General features: G+C 38.6%; 1 protein-coding gene across 2 annotated transcripts in view; it reads right to left on the reverse strand.

The window, feature by feature from the left end:
- Nucleotides 1-11,658: 11,658 nt before the first annotated feature.
- The window catches only part of plpp3 (phospholipid phosphatase 3), a 38,598-nt gene continuing 24,321 nt past the window's right edge, over nt 11,659-25,935 (reverse strand). For both annotated transcript variants that reach the window (XM_084090594.1, XM_084090593.1), the window contains exons 5-6: nt 19,466-19,642; nt 11,659-13,175 (exon numbers count right to left, since the gene is read on the reverse strand). In XM_084090594.1, the coding sequence (XP_083946720.1) occupies nt 13,047-13,175; nt 19,466-19,642 (306 nt within the window). In that variant the 3' untranslated portion in view covers nt 11,659-13,046. The remainder of the gene's footprint in view (nt 13,176-19,465; nt 19,643-25,935) is intronic.

The raw sequence follows: 25,935 nt of genomic DNA on the forward strand, positions 1-25,935 counted from the left end.
ACTCAAGCCTACAAGCCTCTGAATGACTGGACTGAGAAGGAAGCAGCCTCACTAGGACACAGCCTTCCGTTTGAGAATCACCCCATGTGTCATTCGCTGATATCCCACTATGCTGTGCATTCGATAACATGACAGTTAAATAAATAAATAAAACTGGCATCTGAAAGTAGGAGGTGGTGGTCAGTTTCTATGTAAATGTACATTTTTGACCAACTTTTTCCACTTTTAGTGTCATTTCTGGCAAGAAATTAGAATTGTAGTAATTAAATATTCATTTAGTTATAACCAAAGCTCAATCTATTTAGTTGTAGATCATTAAACCGTTATGTTGCCTCAGAAGTCTGTCCAAAATCAGTTTCCGGAGGTACATGTGCGCAAATGCTGAAGCAACAAGTCAGCTGCCTAAGGGCACGTTTACACATCAACGATGCTCTAAAAACGGAAATGTTTTTCCTTTGCGTGTTTCACGTACAGACGACAACGTTGTCAACGATCCCCGTTCACACGGGTCTGCGAAAACGGTTAAAAGCGCTGTATTATGCTGCCAGGCCAGTAGTTAGCAAACTCACATTGTTAAAGGGTTAGTTCACCCAAAAATGAAAATTCTGTCAGTAATTACTCACCCTCATGTTGTTCCAGCCGCGTAAGACCTTCGTTCATCTTCGGAACACAAATTAAGATATTTTTGATGAAATCTGAGTGCTGGATCACTTCTCCATAGGCTGCTAGGTGACCGAAACTTGCTGGCCCAGAAAAGTTATTAAAGAGATCGTTAATATAGTCCAAGTGACTACAGTGGCTTAATCTTAAGTATATCAAGCGACGGAAATACTTTCTGTGCGCAAAAACAAACAAAAATAACGACTTTATTCCACTATTCATTTCCTTCTCTCTGGGCCTCTAGTTGGTTCACGTAGTGTTTTTGCGCTGCGCGTCTGTGTTACACGTCACCACGTAGGCTCACTATTGGCCGACGCTGGTCATGTGTGTGATGCGTGTTGACGTGCAACACAGACGCGCAGCGCAAAAACACTACGAGGCCCAGAAAGAAGGAAATGAATAGTGGAATAAAGTTGTTATTTTTGTTTGTTTTTGCGCACAAAAAGTATTCTCGTCGCTTGATATACTTAAGATTGAGCCACTGTAGTCACTTGGACTATATTAACGATCTCTTTAATAACTTTTCTGGGCCAGCAAGTTTCGGTCACCTAGCATCCTATGGAGAAGTGATCCAGCACTCAGATTTCATCAAAAATATCTTAATTTATGTTCCGAAGATGAACGAAGGTCTTACGCGGTTGGAACAACATGAGGGTGAGTAATTACTGACAGAATTTTCATTTTTGGGTGAACTAACCCTTTAAGAAATAAACTGAACATGCAATACATATGCGCATGACGTTTTCACAAATTCGCGTTTTTGTAGTTTACATGGAGACGATAATTGGGGATATTTTGGGGATATTTAATTTAATTTTATCAATCAATAAATTCCACTAGTAACAAACCTTGTTGTATTATTTTATTTTAATTTAATACTGTGAAGCTGCTTTGATACAATCTGTATTGTGAAAAGCGCTATACAAATATACTTGATTTGATTTGATTTGATTTGATTTGATAATGGTATTGTTTTCAAAAACTTGCACTTTGAAACCCCTCAAAACGCTCTTATATAGCCAAAATGCATAACAAGTTCTCCGTTTTTAGTTGAAAACAATGTCGTGTAAACGGCCCATAAGATTTCAGACGCAGCCCTTGATTAGCTGGTTCAGGTGTGTTTGATTAGAGTTGGTGCTTAGGTATGTGTGACCGTCTTTCAGCATGATCAGATAAACCAGATCAGACAGAACAGGAAAACTCACTTCAAAAGCCTCAGACTGCACTCCTCATGTGGAGCCTGAGCCTCCGGCACAGAACCATGGGAGACATGAACACACAACAACTGCAACTAATTGAACTCAGTTTACATTTATTGGAGGAGAACTAACGTCATTGTTATGCCATTGGCAGTAATATCCAGAGAGTTATAGTCAATCTTGTCATCTCTAATGGTGTGGAGTAAACAGCGAGACCACTAAAAGCCAGTCGATCGATGTCTGTCACCGAACTGAAGTCGTACCGTAAACCAGAGTTACACTCTGCTTATTCTATCGTGTTGATTCAGCAATGACAATGTTTAAAAAACAGATATTTTATGTTTTTTCCTGATCACTGTAGCAATTAAAGTGTCCCAATCAACAGTATGCATTGCTGAATGCATAATTGAAATATCTCTATTTCAAATAAATGCTGTTCTATTGAACTTTCTATTCATTAAATAACCCAGCATGGGTTATTTAAAAAAAGAAATGTCAACAAAATATTAAGTAGAACAACTGTTTTCAACATTGATTATAATCAGAAATGTTTCTTGAGCATCAAATCATAATATCAGAATGATTTCTGAAGGATCATGTGACACTGAAGCCTGGAGTAATGATGCTGAAAATTCAGCTTTGCATCACAGGAATAAATTCAATTTTAAATTATACCTAAAAAGAAAACAGTTATTTTAAATTGAAATAATATTTACATTTTTTTGATAAAATAAAATTTAAAAAGAGAATTCTTTCAAAAAAACAAAAAACATACCGATTTCTTTTTGAACGATTTATCAAATCATACATTATTCTGAACAATTATTCTTCTTTTTAAGGTTACATGTTTTCTTGTTGCTTATCAGATTTGGTAAAAAATCTCATCATTTTAAGTGTAGCTTTTGGGTTTGAATATGTATTTTATGATTTTTCCTTCTTGTCCTGCCTGTCACTATTAAAGCATATCCTTTATAATCTGAGGATATGTCTGTTTTTTGGGCATGTGTTTCACATTGATGTACACATACCAGAGACCTTATTTTTATGTTAAATTCAATACATACCACCTTTACAATTATACACATGAGTGCTAAAATAATTTAATTTTTTTTTATTGCTAGCCCAACATCTGCCTCACTTACTTTTAATTGACCTGGGTGTTGACAGCTATTGTCGAATTTCAAAGCTTTGCACTAAATAAATGAGCAAAAAACAAACAAATGCTAAAATTGTGCCAGCTCTCCCCGTTCTCTGTGTGGTTTTACCCAGAATCCCATATTAAGACCTCCAGTATTTGCTATTGCACAATAATCACCCTTTGTTGCAGATGTTATATGGGAAGCTCAAGAAAAGTTTGGGAAATCGGCTCCACAAATCAAAACAAGGTTTACTTACAGATTGGATGATAACAGGATGATAGCAATTGAGAACCATGCTGTTGAATGATGCACTTGAGTAGTGAAACACAAAGCTAAATTGAACACACTCATTGATGACCTTATCAGACCCTGCGAGGAGGGTGAGAGAGAGGGAAACTGGATTCAAAACAATTGGATTCAACTGGATTCAAAAATTATATTTAATTAAGCCTATAAGTCTATAACAATACTAATAGATACACGTGCAAAGTTTTTCAGTAGGGGCCCCAACTATCACCAATAGGCCTACACATCTTTCTGAAACACGTCTCTTCATTTTACACAAATTAATCTTGACAAGATTATGACAAGATGACAATCTTGTCATCTCTAATGGTGTGGAGTAAACAGCGAGACCACTAAAAGCCAGTCGATCGATGTCTGTCACCGAACTGAAGTCGTACCGTAAACCAGAGTTACACTCTGCTTATTCTATCGTGTTGATTCAGCAATGACAATGTTTAAAAAAACAGATATTTTATGTGTTTTCCTGATCACTGTAGCAATTAAAGTGTCCCAATCAACAGTATGCATTGCTGAATGCATAATTGAAATATCTCTATTTCAAATAAATGCTGTTCTATTGAACTTTCTATTCATTAAATAACCCAGCATGGTTTATTTAAAAAAAAGAAATGTCAACAAAATATTAAGTAGAACAACTGTTTTCAACATTGATTATAATCAGAAATGTTTCTTGAGCATCAAATCATAATATCAGAATGATTTCTGAAGGATCATGTGACACTGAAGCCTGGAGTAATGATGCTGAAAATTCAGCTTTGCATCACAGGAATAAATTCAATTTTAAATTATACCTAAAAAGAAAACAGTTATTTTAAATTGAAATAATATTTAATTTTTTTTGATAAAATAAAATTTAAAAAGAGAATTCTTTCAAAAAAACAAAAAACATACCGATTTCTTTTTGAACGATTTATCAAATCATACATTATTCTGAACAATTATTCTTCTTTTTAAGGTTACATGTTTTCTTGTTGCTTATCAGATTTGGTAAAAAATCTCATCATTTTAAGTGTAGCTTTTGGGTTTGAATATGTATTTTATGATTTTTTCTTCTTGTCCTGCCTGTCACTATTAAAGCATATCCTTTATAATCTGAGGATATGTCTGTTTTTTGGGCATGTGTTTCACATGTACACATACCAGAGACCTTATTTTTATGTTAAATTCAATACATACCACCTTTACAATTATACACATGAGTGCTAAATTAATTTAATCTTTTTTTATTGCTAGCCCAACATCTGCCTCACTTACTTTTAATTGACCTGGGTGTTGACAGCTATTGTCGAATTTCAAAGCTTTGCACTAAATAAATGAGCAAAAAACAAACAAATGCTAAAATTGTGCCAGCTCTCCCCGTTGTCTGTGTGGTTTTACCCAGAATCCCATATTAAGACCTCCAGTATTTGCTATTGCACAATAATCACCCTTTGTTGCAGATGTTATATGGGAAGCTCAAGAAAAGTTTGGGAAATCGACTCCACAAATCAAAACAAGGTTTACTTACAGATTGGATGATAACAGGATGATAGCAGTTGAGAACCATGCTGTTGAATGATGCACTTGAGTAGTGAAACACAAAGCTAAATTGAACACACTCATTGATGACCATGTCAGACCCTGCGAGGAGGGTGAGAGAGAGGGAAACTGGATTCAAAACAATTGGATTCAAAAATTATATTTAATTAAGCCTATAAGTCTATAACAATACTAATAGATACACGTGCAAAGTTTTTCAGTAGGCGCCCCAACTATCACCAATAGGCCTACACATCTTTCTGAAACACGTCTCTTCATTTTACACAAATTTCATGAACGTTCAAAACGCAGCCTAAAGGTGCTGTCACGTTAACGAAATTTGGAGTAGGCTACATTTTGCGTTCAAAAAAGGTCTATTTTCCATTGTCAGTATAGAGATGTATGACAACTCACACAGAAGTCTGTTTCAAACTAAGCCGCTTTCTGTTGTTCAGCACAGCAAATTCACAGGCTTGTTTACACCACTGAATAAAAAATGAGGTAATTGCGACATTTTTTATCTCACAATTCTGACTTTTTTCTGATTGAAGAATTGAAAAATAATTGTGGGATATAAACTCGCAACTGCGAGAGAAAAAGTCAGAATTGCAAAATATAAACAATTGGGGGGAAAAGTCAGAATTGTGAGGTAAAAAGTGGCAGTTACCTTTTGTATTTTTTATTCCGTGGTGGAAACAAGGTTTATTCCGTGGTTTATTCCGTTCGCGGATTGCTATTGAAATGACGAGAGTTCGTGATCGGTGACCGCACCTAATGGGGAAGTTCAAGTTTTTTGCATTTTAAAAAGACTAGGTGCAGTGCAATGGAAAAAAGCAAGGTCCATAAATGCGTTTTTTAAAACTTTGACTTCTTATAAAGAGGTCATGACACGGATATATGCAAAACGATTCTTTAACCTACATTTGGACCCTCTGTCTGAAATGATCTGTTTTTAAGGGGCGGCTCCTTTAAGGCTTGACTTACGTTTGGCTAATGTCATTGCATCGGAAAATCAACGCCACTACCTATTTGCGTTGAGTGTGATAGGCCTATGTTTTGATAACATTATCCATATAAAACAGTCATTTACAGACAAAACATTATGAAATCATGTACTTACGGTTTGTGATGCAACTGCTGTCAGATCCAATACAGTTCCCTGCTTCGTCTTTGCACGAAAGTTTCTTTGCGAACTCTTCGTTAGGCTACACTGCGCCTCGTTTACGAAACAAAATGCTCCGAAAAAAAGACAATCCTCCGACGCAATCCGGGATGCCATTAAAATAAATCATCCACTTGTTTCTGATGCTGATATCCTTCTGAAGTCTGTACAGACACGCAAACAAGCAGTTTAACCTGGAAAACATGGAAAAGCAGAACAGTGGAATACAAAAATGCATTATGTGTGAAAGACCCAAGTGCAAAACGCAACCTGATACCACATGAGTTTCTGCTTAAACCTGAACATACACCCAATGTATGTTTATAGAACATCTTTTTGAAGATATGAACCATTACATACAACATATTTCCCTGGTTTGTCCTTGCATAATAGTTCAAACAGTCATAAAAGAAAAACTTTATGAGCTTTTTCAGGTGTAATGATAAACTGTATAATCCAAGTTTAATTAAATCAAAACAAAACATTTGAACTTTAATTACAAAATAACTCTCGTCATGTACAGCAAATGAGCAACATGATCCTCATCATCTGCAGATGTTTTATTTTAATAGTAAATCTGATAAGGATACCAAATTTCCTAGTAGGCTACGACTAGCTCTGTAGCCTATGACAAAAATGAGAGCAGCCTAAAGTGGGCCAATCCTGTCTTTGACAATTATGAGGATGTTCTTTGGATTGCTTTCTTATGTTTAAAGCCAACCGGAAATTCTGGGATATTGTTTTAATACTGTAAATCTGAGAAAATTTAATTGAGCTGGAGGATAATCCCTTAGAAATCAGAATTTGATTAATTCCTGTGAGACCAGCCTACACATGTGGCTTCATAATAAGAGGGGGGAAATAACTGTAAATGCTTGTGTGTGTGTGTGGATTAGTGTCTGGAAATGCTGCCACCATTCATAATGGATTTACCATGAAAATTGTGCTGTGTGTCAAACACCAATAACTCATTTCTCTCACCATAAATAACCCTTTCATCTTTTAGAAAGATTGTTGTTACACTTTTTTCTCCAGTGAATGTTTTTCAGGTTATAGGTTTATGTTGAAAGTTAGTTTAAGTCATTTCAACTTAAATTACATTAAACTGATTTAAAAATATAAATAAATAAGTTAAAGCAATGTAAAAACATATGTTGTCATAATTTATACTTTTCTTTACAGTGACATACTTTAAAGTCATGGCTTAAAAAAAACAAAAAAACGTATTGAACATTTTTAATATAACATTTTCATCATTATTGTCCAGAAAAAACAAACAAAAAACTATTTTTTTAACACCCATTGAAAAACGTCTGTATTTATGACATTTATAAAAAACAGTGTTATTATTGTTAACTTAAGGTTTATTTGTCATTTATTTTGAATTAGCTTTTATTTTTATATTTGCAGATTTATTAGTGTCATTTTATATTTAATTGTAATTTTAGGGTCAGGGTTAGAGTTACCCTGACCTTAAAATTACAATTAAATATAAAATGACACTAATAAATCTGAAAATATAAAAATAAAAGCTAATTCTAAATAAATACTATAAAAGGATATAAATAACACAAGAATAACACTGGTGACAACTTGCCCCAATAGGGGGCAAAAAATCTATAGGGGAAAAAAATCTCTAAAAACAACTCCAGGTTTCAGTTAAAATTCCCCTCATCTGAATATGTAGTTACTGTATACCATCATCTTTGACCATTGCATTCAACTTTAATTGGTTGTGCAGATGACCCCTACCTCCCTTTCTCTCTCTCTCTCCTCTTTGTGATTATTCCTGTGCATTTTTAGGTTGGATTCAGGAATGTGCTCCATTTCCCTAAAGGAAGTGGAGAGCGGAGCCCAGCCCTGTCGCCCCTCCTTACGACGGCCCGTAGAGTGAAAAGACCCTCAGAGACCCTGGACGTCCTTCCTGATGGGCCTGCCCTCGATCCGGTCTGATTCCCATCCCTACCACAGCAGCTCTGTCTAGACAGCTCCTCTGTTGGTTACAGTGCTCTTCTTGTATCAGGTGTAATGCATAATGAGACCGTACTGTATGCTGGAGGTCACATAAACCACCATGCACAAACCAATAGTCATTAAACTCAAGCAGTGACAGCGGATGTAATTCGGAAGTTTATCTGCTCAGCATTGAGGCTGGTTTTATTACATCTGCATTTGTGGTTTTCTAAGCCTGAATGTGGAGGGTGTTGGTAGACGATAACAGACCGATTTCATGGTCAAAGGTGATCATACACTGTTGGTAGGCAAGTGTACAGTTTGAAAATCCCCAGGGGAAACCCATTCACTTGGTGCAGTACAGTAGAGGAGGCATTGCGGGGGCTACTGTGGTTAAGACAGTTATAAAATTGGAAAAATGCAATTATATTAAAGGGTAAGTTCATCGAATATTTTTAATTCTGTCATAATTTACTCACCCTCACGTCGTTATAAACCTGCAAGTCTTTCGTTCATCTTCTGAACACATATTAAAGTCCCCTTGTGGTGAAAATCAAGCTTTTAATGTTTTTTATATGTCTATGCGTTTTTAAAATGATTTAAGACAAACCATGTGCAAATTCATAAGTCAACACCATTGCTGAGTATTTTCTCCTTAAAACTGCAGTGAACCAAAGACAGTCTCAAAAACGCAGTTTGAAATCGTTGGTGTTTCTGACGCTACAAACTACCTTGTAACCAATCAGGTCAATGTGTGATCGTCAACAAGTGAATCTCTGAGCTGTGCTGCGTTCCAGTCCAAAATTGTCATGCCCTTCACTTGCTAACTTCCCTCCGTCTCGTTCACTCGGATGTACGTCATTGCGAATAATATCATAGAGTTAGAATTAGAATTAATATCATAGAGTTGTTTGTTGTGGTGGTGATTAGACGAGATATGTGGTGACGTCACAATCGTACTGCATTGTGGGACATATAGGTGCCTGAAGTGTACATATGAAGTAGACTCGCTCCCTCGGTCAAAATCGAGGGAGCGAGGGTCTGTCCATATAAACTTCCCTCGTCCACTTCACGAAGTGGAACGCACTTCAAAATGGCGACTTCCCCCGAGGGGGAGTGCTTAGGGAAGTTTGCAAGTGCGTGTCTAAAAGTGGACTGGAACGCAGCACTGGTGTGAGTGGAGGCGGGGCTAATTCGCATATTCATGGTTCTGCGTATACTAAAGTAGGCAAGGGTGTAGAGTTACATTCAAGCTATTTTAAGGCATGACAAAAAATTATTTCAAGGAAAAAAAAATTTAAAGTCCCCCTGTAGTCAATCATTTTATCCCTTAAAACTCATCTTTGATCACCAAAATGACATATTTAAGCATTTTTTCCTTGAAAAAAAATTCTTCATGCGTAAAATAGCTTGAATGTAACTCTACACCCTGCCTCGTTTTGTATACGTGGTTCTATAAATATGTAAATGAGCCCCGCCTCCACTCACTCACACCAGCTCAGAGATCAACTCATTGACGATCACTCGTTGACCTGATTGGTTACAAGGTAGTTTGTGGCGTCAGAAACACCAGCGATTTCAAACCGTGTCTTTGGTTCACTGCAGTTTTAAGGAGAAATTACTCAGCAATGGTGTTGACTTATGAATTTGTACCTGGTTTGTCTAAAATCATGTTAAAAACACCATATATATAGACATATAAACAATTTTAAAGACTTGATTTTCACCACAGGGGGACTTTAAATATGTCATTTTGGTGATCAAAGGTGAATTTAAAGGGATACAATGATTGACTACAGGGGAACTTGATGACATTTCTGATGAAATCTGACAGATTTCTGTTCCTCCATTGACAGCTACACAACCACCACTCTGACACTTCAAAAAGTTCATAAAGAGATTATAAAACTATTCCATATGAACAGCGATTTATTCAAAATTTTCTTAAGAGACACAATCGCTTTATATGATGAACAGATTGAATTTATTCACCTATAAAGATTGATCAAAGACCCAAAACGCCATTGTTGTATTATAATCTGTCTTCTAATCAGGTTAAGAGGCAGGACTAGTCTTGGTGGCTTAGTGTAGATGTCAGTGCAAAACCAGTAAAAAAACAGCCTGTGGTGAGGCTCACGGCAGTAGGAGTAACAGAACGTCCCTAGTGTTCTTTCGGTACTGGCATCAGTCCTGCCTACAGGCCTCCCCGGCTCCCCTTCCCTCAGCCAAACATGACCACAGAACCAGAACAGCTCTCAGTGCCATCGCCTCGATCCATCAGCAAAGACCTCAAAAGCCTGGCCCAAACCCAACCCACTGATGTAACGTACCCACAATTCAATGCACCAGCCTTTGGCGGCATTCATTTTCCCTTATTAAACCGTTCAATTTGATTGGTTAGTTGCATTTTAGAGTAATTTGTAGAGATGTTTCAGCTATATGGTGATGTTTCAAGACTTCATAACAGTGGAGAATATGACAGCGTGCCACCATCAGGGAGCCTAACATTAGAAATTATGATCATGGCTCCTCAACACAGCCAAAATATGAAGTCAGTCTTCTTAGTCCTAGGAAAACAAGAACGCCCAGCCCTGATTGAAACATGCTGACGGTACTAAAATCTTATTATTTCATTCCAAGACAATTCATTTAGCTTCTTTTTCAAACTTTTTTTATGACGGGCAGTTAAGCAACACACGCAATACGCCATAAAAAATTTCTTTCTGAAACTAATGTGATTTACTCATTTAATACTGGGACAATTTCACATTGATGATAACAGTATTCCCAAGAATAATAACAAACATTCATTAAGACACAGTGGGGGAAGTAAGATTTTTTTTTAAAGAAATTTATACTTTTATTCAGCAAGAATGCATTAAATTGATCAAATGACTTTACAATGCTCCAAAAAAGTAAATGCTGTTTTTTTTTTTTTTACTTCATATCCTGAAAAAGTATCATGGTTTCTACAAAAATAGTAAGTAGCACAACTGTGCATTGATACTATGAAATGTGTCTTGGGCAGCAAATCAGCATATTAGAGTGATTTCTGAAAGATCATGTGACACTGAAGACTGGAGTAATGATGCTGAAAATTCAGTTTTAAAAAGAAATATATATATATATATATTAAAATAGAATCAATTAAGAAACAATGTTCTGTTTGAAATTAATGGGTTTTACTCATCGAAAACAGGACAATTTCAATTTCACTCAATAAGAAACCAAACACTTTTTTTGTTGTTTATAATGAGCTTTTATTTAAAAGCACATGTATTAGAGCTAAGTACATTTAGCAGAAAAAAAAAAAACATTTTGCTATTATTTATTTTGTACAAAATGAGACAATACAAAAATACTAATAGTGAATTTGATACAATTGAATGTGTTTTATCCAACGCTTATTAAAAATGTACTATCACAAATCTACAATATTTTAGTTACCTAAATACAAAAATCTGTCAATCAATGCTCATAAAAGCAGCACTTTGTAAATAACACAGGTCATGACACATTGCTTTTTAGATTCATAGTGGATATATCTAAACACGTTCAGAAATAATATCTTACATAGTTAATTTTAGTGATCTATACATTATTTATATACTTCTGAGAGAGAAATAAAACGGTTTGTTGAAATGATAGGACGGACTATACAATGGGAGGGATGTGCAACACATTTAGAGCTTGAGTTGTGTTGTGTTGTATGGATGTGTTCTCTGTAATAGTCAGGCATTATTGTACAGCTGTTAGTGGGGACAGTAGACATCATCACAATAGGATCACAAAGGCTAAGAAAAGGCATATATAAAATAAAAAAAGTCCACAGTTTTCTTAAGTTTCTTCACATGGTAACGGCCAACTGCACCAAGACCGGCTGCAGAAACACACGCGACACATATAAACACACGCAAACGTGAGACAGAGAGTCCTGCTGAAGGACCCCACATCCCCTTAACCCCGTCAGGGTTTGGGGTAGTTTGACTCTTGCCAGGACAGGCAGAGGGCACAGGTGGCATTATGGGTAAAAACACACAACTAGAGTTGAGTGATTATGCAGTCGGAAGGGAAAGAGATCAAACCAGCCAGCGGAAGAGGCTCGTTCCCAGTTCCAAAAAAAAAAAAAAAAAATGTGCCAGTGCAGTCAGTGGGAATCAATCCCAGCGACCGTGGTGGCGAGACACAACTCTACGCCATCCTCCCCAACATCTAACTCCGCCCCCTGCGTTAGCTCTGACCAATCAGAAGACAGCGAGGCGGCACGGCTCAGCCACGCCCCCAGAGTTCGGGCATCGTGAAATCATTTACTAAAATAAAAATCTATTTGAAATCAGTCTTTATCTATATAAAAAAAAAAAGTCCCGTACCCACCCACCCACCATTTAAAACCCGTTAAAATGCAGTTAGGCCACTGTTCGGGTAACAAGATCAGCTTTGATGGGTGTTGATCTCGTGTACAGACCTTCATCAAGCTTCTCAAAGCTACACTTCTCAGATAGCGAGTGGTGACATTTAACAATGAACTTGGATATAGTGCTATAAGTTATTCTTCTTTATATTGTTAATATATCTGTGCTAATTACATCGCAGGTAAAACGAATCATTCCTATTAATAAGGAATTTGTTGTCCTATGCGGTTACTGAAAGGCCACAGAGACAATAGAAAGAGATGGTCGGAAAGAGAGAAGCGCTGGTCACATGACCAGCCTCACATTCACTCTCTCCTTCCTTTCGTTGTCGCTCGTTTACACATTCGTATATTTCTGTGTATTACTTTCGTCAATGGGCCGGTTTGCCCGAGCTGAATTCATTCTCTGTAACAAATTACGCCATATTTCGAGGGAGAAATCACTTTTCTTTGTTAGCTTTGTGTCGGTTTTGCCTTCCAGATTGGGCTCTAGGATAGTGAGGTCTTTCTAAAGTCATAATAAGAGTCAATAGGATTGTCTCTGTCCTGTCCCTACATTCTACTGTCAGATGAGAGAGAGGAGGTGTCAGCTAGGCCGTAGCTCCTCTGTCACAGGTGGCTGTTCTGGTTTCTTCAGGGGTGGGGGGAGGGGGTGAGGGATGGGGAGATTACAGACGGATCCTCCCGTTCCCTCCCTCCTACACCATGTTGTGATGGTTGTTCCTCTCTATGATGTCAGAGGAGGGGAGGAGCTCTTTCTTGATTGGCGAGGGAGGTGGAGTGGCAGCCTTGGCTTTGGGTTTGAAGAGATCCGATACATAAAAGGCCTAGAAGAAGAGAAAGAAAAAGATAATTAGATCATTTATTTGAGAACCAAAGTCTTCCCAGAAAACTAAGGATGCAAATCAAATCACATTATCCACAGAATGTGATTGTAATACACCCAAAAAATGGTTGTCAGTGAAAATTTTAAAAATATGACAAAACCAGCATTTCCTTCTGGCATTTTGAGTGTTGTTGAACGGATTCTTAAAGACCTCTGATTGGCCATTGAGTTCATGCGCTCAACACCTGTGTCTGTGATTGGCTATAATGATCAACGCTTCAAAAACATGTTGTCTTCGCCGAGTGGATATATTGGGGATCTGCATACTCCTAATATATGGTTTTTTTTTCCCTTTGGTTCCCCCTTTAGTGATCACTATAACCCCTTAATTTTGTTACTTTTGATCTATATTAGTTACTTGGACTATCGTGTTATGTAGGGAGCAGTTCATGAAAACAGTGTTTGTTTTTTTGGGATGGAAGGGATGACTTTACAATAGAAGTAGAGGAGCTAAATAACCAGCATATTATTAAACATCTCAGTTACCCCTATTCAGACACATATTTTGGAAGCATTGTTGCATGTTCCACTAGCCACAAATGAGCAATATGGCTTTTGAAATGTCAGCTGATATAAAGACTGGCATTTCATCGCCCGTGACATACGGATATGAGTCACACACTGATAAGAACGGCAAACGCCTTGAGTCAGTAGTAAAGATAAAGAGGAAAGTTCTTTTGTTTCAGTCTTCGACTGTGAGGGAGTGGGGAGTGAGGTCAGTATTAATGGTCTCACTTGGCGTGGGAAGAACTTTGTTGTCAAGGAGAGATGCCCGACAACCCTCTCTTTGCGTTCTAATGACATCACTGGCAAAACAGGAAACCGGGGAGGGGAAGAAAGGAAGTGTGCCCTTGGCATTAGACTAGGCTTCCATCCAATGGATTTACAAAGAGCTGAAAATATACAAGTCTGAGCCACAGGCCTTTCATGCCAAAGACGGGATGCTTTCACAGTAATGCAGGCATAGGAGAGGCCTACAGGATATTTAGCCATCTACACACCATGAATGTTACTGAAGCATGCAGAACAGCTGAGCTGGACCACAGCAACGTGGAATCACCGATTCCAGAAAGCCTGCCAATGCGTAAACACACGCTCTTTATGAGTGTGTGAAGAGTCAGTGTGTGACAGGAAAAGAGGTCAGCTAAATTGTCCTGATACGCTTCAGGTGTTGCTGTCAGCCGCAGCGACGCACTGCCCTTGGACGATGCCAAGGGGTAAGAAAAAGCACACACTGACTTGCACACAGAGTAAAAAAAAAAAAGAAAAAAAGAAGGGATTTCCTATTTGGTTATGTGAGTGACAGGCCTGAGTAAGCAAACTGTGACTATCAACAGGTTTGTAAGTGTGTGCGTGGAAAGAGATAGAAAGTGAACAGAAAGCCTTACAGAGGCCATCAGAGTTCTGGAATCATCTTTCCAGCAGCTGTTTCTTAGATATCCTCTCAGTGAAAGACTCCATGCTTGCATACAAAGAGCGCTTTATCCAAAGGTTACAGCGGATAAGTTCATCCTATAGGGCCTCCTGTGAGGGTCTTCTGCCCATATGAGTGAAAGCATGCCAGAAAGATCATGACATTTCCAGAGTGACCTTTACATTGCACTGGAATGACATCAGGAAACTGGATCTAGAACCTCTGCTTGTTTACAATTATGAAGGATTTCAATATAAGAGGAAGGATGTCTTATATGGGCTTTTAAATGGCAAGTGCATATTCGTATATATAAAGCAAAATGAATGCACAAAATTGTAATTTTTACAGGAAAAACTGAAAATGCTACAGTAAAAAAACTTTATTATATATACAGTAAAAATGTCACGTTATATGCCATTTTACAAATGTATGGTTTTGTAAGTAAAAACTATGAACAATAAAAGGGCATTCCCAGCGTGGCATCACATATTCTATATAAATACTTTTTTCTACTCATTTATGTTTTTTGTTGTTGTTCATTGGTCTTTGTGTGCATGACTCTGAACCGTCTATATATGAGTATTACGGGCAGGACACTTACGATGAACACCTATTTTACCATCTGTTTTATTATTATGTTGGTTATCAGTACATTTTTAAGTAAAATGTTCAAGTTGAAAAATATTCAGGTATGAATATGCAATCCTTTAATACCTGAAAAATGTCACTGTATACTTTTACATTGAATTTCTGGAAACCATAGCTGCATTTTTTATGCCAATTTGTTACAGGATTATTTTTTTTACAATGAACATTATAAGTGTCAAATACTTTTTGCAGCCACTGTATGCGAGTAAGACTAATATAATTTGGTTTTAGATTGTATTAGATTGTATGTAATTATGTGTTAACACATTTGCCATCAGTTCACAATAATCACAGGCAGCAAATGAACCTGTCACGGGGTGAGTGCTTCCTGTGTTACAGCCCTCTGTCTGAAAGTGTTCTTCCACAGCAAACTCACTCCATTGTGCTCAAATGCTTAGTCAGCACCAGGAAGCTGTTTTTCTTGTTTGTCTAAGCCTGCGGATGTGCGTTGACCTTATTGCGGTACCACTAACTGCATCTAAAGGAAGAATTAAAATTCACCTTTGAGGTGATGTAATCAATTTCTGGTAAACACTGTTGATAGATTAAATAAACAAAACAATCACGACCCCATCTTGATGCCTTGAGGCAACGGCTATGGTGGAATCTGCTGTGCTTGCTGCCCAGGTGTATCAAAATCGTGTTTTCTGTGACACTTTCTCTTTAAAAAGTGTAACATATGTGAAAACACTAGGGCGTCAAGTTGCCTAATGTACTATTTTAGTCTCCGTCTCTGTATTATATTTTATTAAAGTGGTTTGACATCATCTACATGGCAAGCTAACTGCTCCACCCCGGCACTCTCACAGACATTCACTTAATCAGACAGGAAATGACACCAAACAATTTGTCACCATCCAACATTTGCCAGAGAGTCAAAACATCAACAATGTATACACTTATTTTGGATCCCAGAGCTGTGAGGGCTCACCAACCACCAATCCAATCTAGTCTCAAATGAACCTCACTGAACTTCTGTCGCTTTTCACTGATGGCTTTATGGGATTCAACTTAACTGTGAACAGGTTCATAGATGTCATGGGTGTGTACACTTATGTGTGGTCCTCCATTGGTTTGGGTGTGCCTGATCCTAAAAGCGCCAAACACAGCACATGATTATGTGTGAGCGTGTGTTGCTTATGTTATGCATGTGTCTTAAATTGTAGCTTCAGGCACTGAGCCACATCTGCATAATAATTGCGGAGACCAAGTTGTGTTTTGGCTGCTCGCTCTCCTGCGTAACATTAGTAAGGTTTAATAATACTGTTAAAATTTCCATTCTTCTTACACACAACCACACTATTTTCGGTTTGAGATGGTCTCCATTACCATGGCTACAAGAGTGTTGTGGCGGCCAATGGAGAAAAAAATAAAGAGTGAAGCTCAGGCCTGACATATGGGAGAGAGTGATAGGATATCAGGACAACCATCTTGCCTCCCAAGCCAGACCAGAAGAACTTAGCTATGGACTATTATTGTAGGAGGAATTGGAGTCCAGAATATTGAACATGACCCTCTGTGCTCTTGAGGAATGGTGGGATACCATTGACCAGGATCTGTTGTGGTGAGGGAACTCAAAGGGTGCTGTGGATATGGAGAGAGAGTGGAAAGAGGAAAAGGCTGTTTTAGCGCTGGCCTCCAGCTGTTTCCACCCTTGTCTAGTTCTGCAGGAAACACCTCTGCAACCGAGCCTTACAAGCAGCCAACCTCTCACACTCTCTCCATCCATGTCAGCAGCTTAGAAAGTGGGCCATGTTTGATGACATGAACAAACAGCTCACGCCACTCTCCAACAGGAAGACCTGGAGGATGTGGCCGCAGTCAACAGTCCAAAAGACAAAGAAGGAAAAAGTAGTTTCTGAAGTCTGAATCTCAAGGGTTCTTTTAGTTAAGTATCACAGCTAAACATATGCCAAGCTGCTTGACTTCAGCGATCGTAATGGAGAATCTTGCCAAAATCTCTGATACAAACCAGGCCTGAGTATAACAAACTGGAATTTTAGAAGATTAAACGAAACTGATGGCCTAGTTAGCATTGTGCTGCTTGAAGGCAGACTGACATTAATTGCTGTTTTGAGATCAGTTATCTGTGGGCATCACAGTCTAACAGCACCTTGCGACCTGATCCTCTTTAGTATGGAACATGCGGTAAGTCTGTAATCAGCTTTTGCAATATGGCCATAACTCAGCAAGACTTGTAACTTTCCATCTTTTCTTTGAAGCCAGCCAGTTGGATACCAACCCAGAGCACTTACAACCTTTAAACGTCTTTAAACACAACCCCCTTAAGCAGTAATCAGCACCTATAGTCAAGCTTAAAAGAAATGTTTCACCTCCCAACCATGAACTGTCGGAGACTACTAGCAGAGAAGTTTGGATAAGGTACACTGCAGCCTACGGTGAAAAACCAATCCGTGATGTATGGGGAAATAACTTTGGCATGTCCGATTTTCTTCTAAAGACATGTACCTTACTTTAGCTCTATAGGCTCCATCTGAGCTTTGGTTATTAGAGATAATCTAATTGGGCCTCTAAAGCGTTCACAGATGGGGAGCAGAACAGATTCCAAATGTAGGCTCATTAAAAACAAGTACATAGGCGCCTTGATCTGTAGTGAAAAGGATCTCATTTCTGCTCTCTTCTATTTGAACTTATCTGCTATTTTTTAGTTTTTCCACACTGGGAAGAAATTTCTCCAGGTTTCAAAGACTGTATCCTACACCTTGAACCTGATGAGCTCAAATATGTCCATCAGAAGCTGATAGTTAACTCAAGCAAAACAAGACTGTTTCACTAAAAATGTTCTTCTTAATGAGGTTATTAAAGGCTTGGCAAATGCCTAAAACTACTTGGAAAAATCGAAATGCCAATAAATAAAGACTAGAGCCAACTGAAAAGTGAGCCACACAGGTTCAGCAAATTCAAGGACTTACGATTAAATGTTTTGGAGGTTCATGTACCAGTAGAAAGATGTTTGGCCAACATCTGTGTACCATAAAAACTGTGCTCTGTCACAACCAATTAAACTGAAGAAAGACACTCCTAGGACATTCTGGGAATTGTATTTTGATGTATGAGAAACACAACTCAATATTTAAATTCCAACACTAACAATTTAGATATTTTTTCCCTCAGTTGTTGTAATAATTACTGTAAGATGGGGGTGATATCTGGGGGAAGAGGTCTTGGTCTCTTGCCCACCCAACAACCCCCTAGCCCCACCCAAACTTGTGGGCCTCAAATATTTTCGCCACCCCCTTTACGATACAGAAAACATCCTGTTTCTCAAAATAACTAATTAACGTTGTAATTTCTCTTATAGACAACAGTCAGTTCAGCAGACTCAATTTTCCCAAACACAATCCAGTAAATCCAGCAAAGTGAAGCTTTGCTTACTGGAGGGAAAGTTGGCACTAACGAGTGTGACGTGCCACAATTATGAAGTGTAAAATTCCTTTTTCCACAAACTCCACCACCCCCCACTCTCCTTTCATTTGAGAGCTGGTAATGGTGCAATTGAGGCAATATGCTCTGCATTAGTAAGAAAAAGTGTATGCTTCACTGTGACGGATGAGTAATTTTGTGGATAGGGGTGAAAAAGAGAGAGGGTGGGGTCTGGAGAATGTTGTGGTCTAGTTCTAGATATTCCAGATCCTCTTCCGACCTCCCAACTCTGGATGGTCTTCTGTCTTCACTACTAGATGACACCAGATAAAGTCTGTTCTTAATGGTTCTTAATCAGATAAATCTGCCTCTAGGTGAGTTCGAACATAATAATGGACTCTCACAAACTATATTTACAGTAAAAGAAAAATATTTTCATGTTTCAAAGTGACAGATAAAAACAGGAAAAAATGCTATAATGTCAAACTTGTCGGGCTGATAATTGCCAGCACATTTACGAAAGGAAAGTTTAATTAGTTCTTCTGGTGTTAACACTGTGTAAAATTGCTTGTTCACCAATTTGATTAAAAAATCCAGATGTTGTGAAGAAAAGAAGATCAAGGCTAGTGGTTATCAAATGTCATAAAGTAGGAAATTTCCAGATTGGTATACTTTTCGACCAGAAAAGACAAATTCAAGATTGGCTCTGGTCTCCGAAAAAGATACTAAACCTTATTTGGGAACCTGAAGCATATTTAACGAATGAAATACATATATGTACTCACTATGCAGTAGGCCACCAGGGCTCCCTGGACAAAGCCAGCCAAGACATCAGTGGGGTGGTGCTTGTGATCAGAGACACGTGATAAGCCGGTGTAGAAGGCCATCATTAGCAAGGTGAACTGGAGGAGGGGCCTTAGGAGACGGGCTCCTCGCCACGTGAACCGAGACTGCAGGTAGAACTAAAGAAAAAGAGATGGAAAGCAATTTAATAAATGGTAACATTTGTAGAACTTGTGTTTATATTACATATAAAACAGCTGAGAAATGTAAAAAAGGCAGAGAAATGAGAGAAAACCAAAGGCAGGTGAAGAAAAATAGCGTATTTGAGGGGTTGAGCAGAGAATGAGAAAAAGAAAAATTTAACTGAAAAAACTGACACTGAAAAAAAACCCCACAAACCAGGGATGTGGTCTCTCTTTCTCTAGTCACCTAAATCCAAGGACCCCTTATAGAGTTTGCTTTCTGGGAACAGGAAGACTCATTAGGGTAAGAAAACAAATTAACCGAGGGTTATAAAGACAAGGGGAGGATGGGAGTCAGGAGGACAAACTGTTGAAGACGCTCCGGCGGCCCATCAGTCCTGAAACCCTTCAAACTGGGTCAGTCAAGGACCCTGCACTCATCACCCTCCTTTAATCATCAATCACCACACAAGAAGGAAAACTTCCATTATGTTCGAACTTCGAAACCATAGCAGACAACAGAAATCTCTGAAAACACCCTTACTCACAGACAGTAACAGATAAACACACAGGCCCATTACGATCTGTTAGACAAAACAAACAATAGTCATCTTGAGCTTTGAGCTTCTAAGCGAAGGTGTGTACAAGGTCATGTCTGCTTTCCTGAACAGCTCTCTCCTCACTCCGAAGGCATTGTGTTCCTACAAAGGAAGGAATCCCTCCCTGAGGATGTTAGGGAGTTGGAGTTTCCTTACTGAATGAAGTTCTCAGACGATGCGGGTGTGCCTAAACAAGCAGCTCATCGAATCTTCGCAAATTAATTTTTGATTAATGATTGGAGTTATTCATAGACACCATAGGTGACGTCGTCTGGATGTCCGGTGTATTTAACAAAGCCAAAGATTACAAGCACCAAATATGTTCAACCCACCTCATAGGCAGTAAGACTGGATAAATAGAGGCCTCTTCAATCATTTTAAATTAATCTTATCTCGTAAAAACATCCCTCAGAACGGAAGGATGGTAGAGCGATAACCATCTGTGTGTTTATGTGTGGCTGTGCGTTTGTGCTTCAAATCGACTGGAATCCACATATGGCCTGCTGTCTCATTTCAATTTACATTTTGGCCCAAAGCAGGAAGTCTTCAGAAATATGCTGAAACAAAACTTTCAGACATTTTGCCTGATTCAGCAATCATTTCTTTCTCTCACGCTACTGTTTATGAGCTGTTGGGTTTATAGGTGGTTAAATAGAAGAGCTAGATGTAACAGATGAAATGGAGATACTTGCTTGATTATATGGCTAAAGTTCATCTTAGGCCAAACACAAATAAATAAATTCATACTCATGTTCATTTTGGTCCAGCTTGGCCTCAATGTTGGCAGCAATGAGGGAATTTCTAACCAAGGAGCTGTAGCTATTTCAACCACAGACTTTCATTCACTTGGCATTCCTATCCCTAAAAAAGTTCCTGCAGAGAACTTACAAACAAACGTGTCAATAAAGTCTTTGATCAGGCCATATAAATGCAATGGAATGTTCTTCAACCGCAGATCTGTGGCTTACGGAGACAGAGGTCTGTCTGCCTATGTCTGTCAGAGATTCACTCACATGACTGCAAACAAAATTACAAAAGTGAATCAATAAATTAGGATTGTTAAAATGAAGAACATCCATCTGCATGAGTAATCCCTGTGTTTTTTTCCAGGGTTTTCGATCATCTTCAAGAGGTTTTCATCTAAATGAACCTAACAAATAAAAGCTATACATAGATAAAATAGCAGTTTGGTTCTCCAAATTAAAAAACTGAGTGCCTTAGAGCCAACAATGACATTCTCATGCTCTCCTTCGTTCCAACAGCAAATGTTGCACAATGCAGCACAAAGCACGGAATGTTATTGTCGTTTCACTTTAAAAAGTGGCCACAACACAAACAAGGCAACTAGGGCCTCTGGATGACATCCGCCATATGCTCATTTACACACAAATGAGGAGTGTAAAAGAATTCAGTTTCAGAAAAGAATTCACGGTTATATATTTGTGTACACACACACACACACAAAAACATTGCGATATCCCTAATATAAATCTTTTCTACACTAAAAGAGCAAAGAGAGAGTCCTGGTATATGTTGGGCTGTAAGAGGTCATGGAGGGGTGACGTTCGACACACAGGGAGTCCAGCTGACGCTGATCTCTAAAGCTGTAAGCCAGCATGTCTGAGTATGGAGATGTAGAGATGAGCTCTGTGACTTCTCCAAACTCTTAAAGTGGCTCTTTTCCTCAGGGCAAGAGTGGGGTCCCTCTCCACACGTAGGCATCCAAGAGCTGATAAGAGCAGCAAAGCCTGAGGACCATCAGGGCTCAGATACAGCCCATCAAATCTGCCTCTTAGCGTCTTGCTATCAGAGCTCAGATAAGCCAAACGTGCCACAGACGTTGCGATCAGAGACGATGCTGTGTATATGGCTATCTCATCTCAGTGCTTTGTGAGGTGGTGGCAGCAGGAGAGGCAGACGGTGTGGTCTTAGATTCCTCAGCGACATCCAAAACCAAAACACAAACACATACACATGCACTGTGCCCACATGAGTAGTAACACAGCTTTTTGCAGATAAGATGCTCTGTCCTGCTGACAGTCTCCATTCAGTCCCTTCCCTGAAGGCAATCTGGGTCTTATCATCAGATCTGATACAGGCATCAAATGGGACAATAGAAAAGATCCTGGTGGGTTATTAAAGGATTATTCTCAAAAATTCTGTAATTTTACTTACATTCACGTTGTTCAAAAAAGGATAAGGAGAAATTCTGAAGACTGTGCTATTCATTCTATTAAAAAGTAAAAAAATAAATAAAAAAAATCCAAAAACAAGTCTTCAGAGGTGATAGCTATATATGATGCATATAATGCTAGTACAAACCTTTTCGGTTATGCTTCAAGCAAGTTGAGCTTCTGTTTACCATATTCTATGTGCTCTTTATATGTGCATTGATCAATGTTTATATGCGAATAAAAGCCTAAAGTTAATTTGTTAATCAAAGTTAATCATTTTCAAAAGACTTGGATTTCAGTTCATTGTAATTGCATGGAAAAGTCATACAGGTTGTTCCTTTAAGCCCACCTATTGACTTCTTCAGGTTATACAAGCAGCCATGAAATTGCATGTTCAGTCCAACTTGGGATGGGAAACAGAAAAAGCAAGAGGTACCAAGATGTGGTATAATAAATCATGTTAACTTAACGAAAAAGGTGAATGTGAATAAAACTACACTTATTTTGCAATATTTTGATAGGAAAGGCAGCTCTTTTTCATGCTGCTGTGCATGGTTTTCGAGGTCATTCTGAAGTGTATTTGCACAGATCTGGTAGAAAACAGTCAAACTTCACCACTGAAACCTTCTCTATCCTGATCTCAGGTCCAAAAATATTACAGCGAAGCCAACACAGCTTCACCACATGGTAATGACTACGGCGTACAGAGAAATAAGCTTTTGAAAAACAACAGGTAGAGTATTTTCTTGTCAAAATGGGTTTGTGCCCGTTTCAACTCTTCCTGTGATCTTTTATCATTCACCACCTCTTCTATTGGTCTCCATGGCAAACTTAAGCTTCTTGTGTCATCATGAGTTCTGAGAAGTGCAGTGACACCACAGCCAAACCAGAACTCATGGAGTATGAGTGTGAAGGTCATACTGAGAGGCTAGGAAATAACCAGTTTGCTGGCCACAAAAAACAAACAAACAAAAAAAACACATACACTTGCTCTCCAGAACAAACTGATATGCTGATCCAACTCAATGAGCACATGAGGTTGACCAGCCACTCTGGTCTTGAGCTGCATGGATATTGTGGTGCACTAAGACCCCTGAATACACCATTCAACTGCATAACCATGTGAGCTCCACTCGTTCAGTTTAAAGTTTAGGACCTTAATCTCACTCACTGGCTTCTCCAGGTGGATCCTACACATTGGTGGTGGTTGAGGAGACTCCCCCTTCCATGTAAAGCGCTTTGAGTACCCAGAAAAGCACTATATAAATGTAATGAATTATTATTATTATTCTCTGCAAGAAGATACAGGAAAAGTCTGTGTAATGTGTCCTGCGCTACCCTGATGCCCCAGTAGTTGGCGTTGAAAACAGTTGCTTAATATTTTTTGTGCTATTTTTTAGTGTTCTTAGATGAATATAAAGTTTAAAAGAACAGCATTTATTTGAAATAGAAATCGTTTGCAACATTATTATAAATTACTGTCACTTTTGATCAATTTAATGCATTCTTCCTAAACAAAAGTATTAATTACTTTAAATATAACTTAAGTCAGATTTTTTTTAAAAAATCAATACATTAAAAATAATAAAATAATACTACAGTTAGTTTAATAGAAAATATAATTACTTTGATCTAACAATGATAATGAGAAATTAATCATGGTTTTAATTTGTATATTGCTTTAATAATAAACTGACATATATCTGCTGCACTGGTGAACGTTTTACAGCTTGGTAGAAGTTTTCAACTTGCCTTAAAAATGCAAACCTTAAAACTACGGGGGGAAATATATTACAGATATAATGCAGATGTGTCTTGGTTACTATGTAACAATTATGGTGTTTATGGTGGCATGTTCATCGAAACATCAAAAAAAGTGAGAAGGTGTCATTGACGGAACAGGTGTGGGTTCTGTCTTGAGGTACTGTGACTCATTCGCCAATTTGGTGAGAACAAAGACGGCCTAGCTATGACCTGGGTTAAGTGTGTGCAAATAAAAGGGGATCACAAGACTGGTGTGAGCTCTCATTATGATTTCAACGTCTGACCCATGAAGCATGACAGCTAGACTAGAGATAATTACAGGGAGCGAGGCCAGGAACGGGAACGCTCCAGTCAATAAGACGGTATCGCTCGATATGCCTACTCAGAGAAAACTTTCCTTTACTTGTTTCTCTTGTTCTTCAGTTTATTTCAGCTCTGTAATTCTGCTTATCATGCTTTGTTCTTTGATATCTCAGATCATTATTCTCTTGTTTTTAACTCTGAAGGCCAAGAGCAGATGGTACAACAATCTTATGGCGCTTTTCCACTACACAGTACCAGCTCGCCTCGGCTCGACTCGCCTCGGCTCTGTTTGGTTTTCCACTGTGTAAAAGTTGTACCTGTACCTGCTTCCAGGTACTTTTTTTCGTACCACCTCCGGCGAGGTTCTAAGCGGGCTGAGGCGAGCAGAGGCGATACTAAAATGTGACGTGAAAACACGACAGATTGCTGATTGGTCAGAGAGAATCGTCACTATTCACTGCGTCATCATTGCACGCGCCAGACGGAGTATCCTGAATAAAAAAACAGCAAAAACAAATATAAAAACATCCAAAACAGCATACACTCGATTTCCTCCATTGTCCTGTGTGTGTGGGTAGCGGGTGTGTCTCGCGCGTCTCGCGTAGAAGATTAAGTCACGGCAGTTTCCTGCGGCGTCGCTATGACGACCAGGTACTATTGTGGAGGTACTATCTGCAATGGAAAACGGAGCGAAAAGCGAGCCGAGCCGAGCCGAGTCAAGCTGGTACTGGTAATGGAAAAGCGCCATTAAAGAGTCACCCTGTATCTTAACATAATAGTCTATTCACATTTTATAATGGAGTCTGAATGAAGTTTGGCTTTAGCTGTGGGAAATCTAGCCAAGGTTTTTTATAACATCGGAACAATTTGCCCCTCAGAGACAAATCCAGGGTTTAAAATCAAGATGATAATTCCGGCCTAAAATTGCCAAGTGACTACATGCTGTACATGCAGTGAGACATGTTGAAATCGGTTTTGAAGCTGGAAATTCAGCTTTTTAGGATGCTTGCTTTTCGCCATGACTAATGATGTGTAACACTGACTGACATCTCTCCTACCTTACTGCTAATCGTGATAGTTTAAAATACAGCAGGTTTATATGTAAAAACTGATTGCTTCAGTCACAAAACACTCAACAGTACCTGCCTGGGGTCTGGTTCTTAACGTACGGTTTCCTCTTGTATAGGAAGTGTTCAGGTCAGTGTTTCGGGCGTCAGGCCCAGCTGTCAAAATCACACATTAATTTAATGGCCGTTTTGAGAGCATTAGAACGAACCCTGCATGAGTTTCAACAGACTTGTGGCCTCACACACACATATTCTCTATCACTCTCCTAATTCCATCTTTGCCTGTTCTCAAATAATCTCTCAAAACACTGAGAGTGAACATCTGGCCACCACCATTAGCAGAGCGGCTCCACCTCCTTCCATCTGAAAGAGTGAAAGGTGGA

Source organism: Abramis brama, assembly GCF_963993115.1.
Source record: "Abramis brama genome assembly, chromosome: 18".
Classification (NCBI taxonomy): domain Eukaryota; kingdom Metazoa; phylum Chordata; class Actinopteri; order Cypriniformes; family Leuciscidae; genus Abramis; species Abramis brama.